The sequence below is a fragment of the Salvia hispanica genome, chromosome 2 (assembly GCF_029641045.1).
Source record: "Salvia hispanica isolate PSC_SH4W2 chromosome 2, Shi_PSC_v1, whole genome shotgun sequence".
In the NCBI taxonomy this organism is placed as follows: domain Eukaryota; kingdom Viridiplantae; phylum Streptophyta; class Magnoliopsida; order Lamiales; family Lamiaceae; genus Salvia; species Salvia hispanica.
In genome coordinates this window covers 12,891,353-12,894,226 of record NC_142693.1, presented here as the reverse complement: position 1 = coordinate 12,894,226, position 2,874 = coordinate 12,891,353, and the positions used below count along the sequence as shown (strand labels likewise).

Sequence of the window (2,874 nt, the reverse complement as noted above, 5' to 3'; positions counted from 1 at the left end):
AATAATTTTTATTACCAATATAATAGCATTATTATTTAAAAAAATTATAGTAAAATAGTATAATTAATATGTAGTTTGATTTAAGTTTTGATTTAGTGTAGACTGACGTATAATTTGAGAGAAAAATGATGATTTAATAGAACTGTGGCCTAATTTAGAATCTGTTTTGGAGCATAGTTTACCAATGCCCACATAACAAAAAGGATCACTTTTGGTACTTCAACAGCCATGCTTTTTTCCTTATTTTTTAAATAAAAATAATTATATTTAATATTTTTTGTTTAATCAACAACCCCACATAAACCATCTTCCAATTGCACTGTCCAAATCACAGACACTTTTTTTTTCTCTCTCTTGTACAACTATATATATAGACACTCCAATAGTCTCACTTCCCGTCCAGCCTCTCTCTCTCTCTTAGTTGCAGAAATGGCAGAAACATAAATCCAGTCTTTAGCATGCAAAAGAAAGCCCATCAATTCAACACCCCATCTTTTGATAGACAGCAAAGCACATTCATTGAGGCTGATTTCCCAATGGCTGATTGCAACGCCTTTGACTCTGCTTCAACAGACCTCCTCTTCTGCAACGAAGAAACCAAAGCCTTCTCCTTCGATGATGATGATGATGATCGCCAAAAAGATTTGATTTTTAACAATGGGTCATCATCGGATTCAGATTCACTGCTTCATCTCCCTTGCCTCAGTGATGAATGCATTCACCACATGCTACAGAGACAGGGAGACCACCTCCCCAGAGGTGATTACCTCACCAGATTCAGAGATGGGGAATTGGATGTTGGATTGAGGAGAGAGGCTATTGGTTGGATGCTCAAGGTGATTGATGATTGATTTCATTCTCATTTCTTCATAAAAATCCAATCTTGATGATTTTCCCAAATGGGATTTTTTCATCAAATGCTAATTGGGTTGTTTTCTTGATTGTTGCAAAGCTTTTATCTTTTTCAGAGAAATTAAATGCAGAAAAAAGTGCTTTTTCCCTCCAACAGTTTCACTAATAAAACTGAATGTTTGTTTGTGCTTTACAGGCTTGCGCCCACTTCAGTTTTGGAGAGTTGTGTTTGTACACTGCTATCAGCTATTTCGATCGGTTTCTATCCATCTATGAATTGCCTCTGTCTTCATCAGAAAAGGTACATCACTGCTGAATTCATTCCCATTGAATCAAATCTTGAATGCTGATTTTCTCTGTGTGTTTTTTTGAGTAGGGAGGTGAGAACTGGGCAGCTCAATTAGTTGCAGTTGCTTGCTTATCTCTTGCAGCCAAGATAGAGGAGGTTAATGTTCCCTCCACCTTGGATTTGCAGGTGATCATCATTATACTTAAAATAGGACTTAGTCTTTGTTATTGTGATTGTGATTGATTGATTGATTGATTGATTAATAGGCAGAGGTGCCTAAGATGTTGTTTGAAGGGAAAACCATTCAAAGAATGGAGATTTTGGTGCTAAACCGTTTGAATTGGAAGATCAAAGCCTACACTCCATGCAACTTCATTGACTACTATCTTAGGAAGATGAATGAGGGTGGATTGCCATTAGGCCTCCTGATTAGCCGCTCCCTTCGCCTAATCTTGAGCACAATCGAAGGTGGTTAGCATCCTCTTTTTATTACACTTGGAATCCTATGAAGAAGAAGAAGAAGAAAAAAGTAGTAGTAGTATAATGTTTGGTTGTGATATTGAATGCAGGCATTGAATTCTTGGAATTCAAACCAGCTGAGATAGCTGCAGCTGTGGCAATGTGTGTTTCAGGGGAAATGCAAGCAATGGACATTGATAAGGCATTGTCTTGTTTGATAGGAGTTGACAAGGTAGGTCTTGATGTTGGTCCCCGCATAGTAATAGCAACGAAAAACGCGGTGTTTTGCATCTAAATCTTGATTGAATTTTTGCAGGAGAGGGTGGTGAAGTGCTTTAAAATGGTTCAAGAATGTAAGTCATCAATGAGGGGGATTACTACTACTAGTGCCACTAGTGTTGCTGCTGCGATGGTTGCGATGGCGAATGTGGCTCCACGGAGCCCGAATGGGGTGTTGGATGCAGCATGCTTGAGCTATAAAACTCATGAGCCAACAGTTGGATCATGCCCAACTTCCTCACACACTAGTCCAGTCACTAAGAGGAGGAAATTGGATAGTGAAGCAACCTTTTTAGGTGGAGATTCTTCAGAAATGTGACGCACATTATAAAATCAGTTATTTGGTGTGTGGAAATTAATAAATGGGAACTAAAAAGAGAGAAGTTGAGAAATGGAAGATGGGGAGGAGACATGCTTTGAGCATGAAAACATGGTAACTGTCATATAGTAATAAAAGCATTGTAATGTGTATGATGATTGGAGACGAAAAGTGAGGAACATCATTTGGGATGGGAATTTAGAAGAATTAATGCGTATAGTTATTCTTATAATGTTATTTTTCATGGATATTATGTAATTTTACTTCCCCTTTCTTATATAATAAAAATAAAAATTTGATTTGTAGTATTATTTAAATAGATCTCGAGATTATTCCCTTCGTGATTTCCATAGTGATGCAATCGCAAAGATGTATTGTTGATTTAGAAGAAAAAAAAAAAGAGTCGTTATCAGATTTGTATCTAGCATCAGTAGGTTTTATTATTGACTATGAAATACTACTACTATAGAACTTTAAATTAATACTTGTGTGTGTGTTCAAGATCTCACCACCTCCTTTCTTATTTCATTTCTAATCAAATTGCTTCGGATCCTCTATCCTAATATTTCTATCGTCAACTTGTGTCCTACTATTAAATACATTAATATTAATATTAGTAGAATTTTATAAAAAAAAATTATAATTTTATAGAGGCCAATTAACAATTATTGCTAAA

At 36.1% G+C, this 2,874-nt stretch overlaps 1 protein-coding gene across 1 annotated transcript; it reads left to right on the top strand.

The window, feature by feature from the left end:
• The first annotated feature begins 409 nt into the window (after positions 1 to 409).
• Positions 410 to 2,503, top strand: LOC125202200 (cyclin-D4-1-like). Its single transcript, XM_048100564.2, has 6 exons — positions 410 to 836; positions 1,049 to 1,153; positions 1,229 to 1,327; positions 1,408 to 1,609; positions 1,711 to 1,832; positions 1,917 to 2,503. Exons 1-6 carry the CDS (start codon positions 459 to 461, stop codon positions 2,196 to 2,198), a joined length of 1,188 nt encoding a protein of 395 aa, XP_047956521.1. The 5' UTR covers positions 410 to 458; the 3' UTR covers positions 2,199 to 2,503.
• Positions 2,504 to 2,874: the final 371 nt, after the last annotated feature.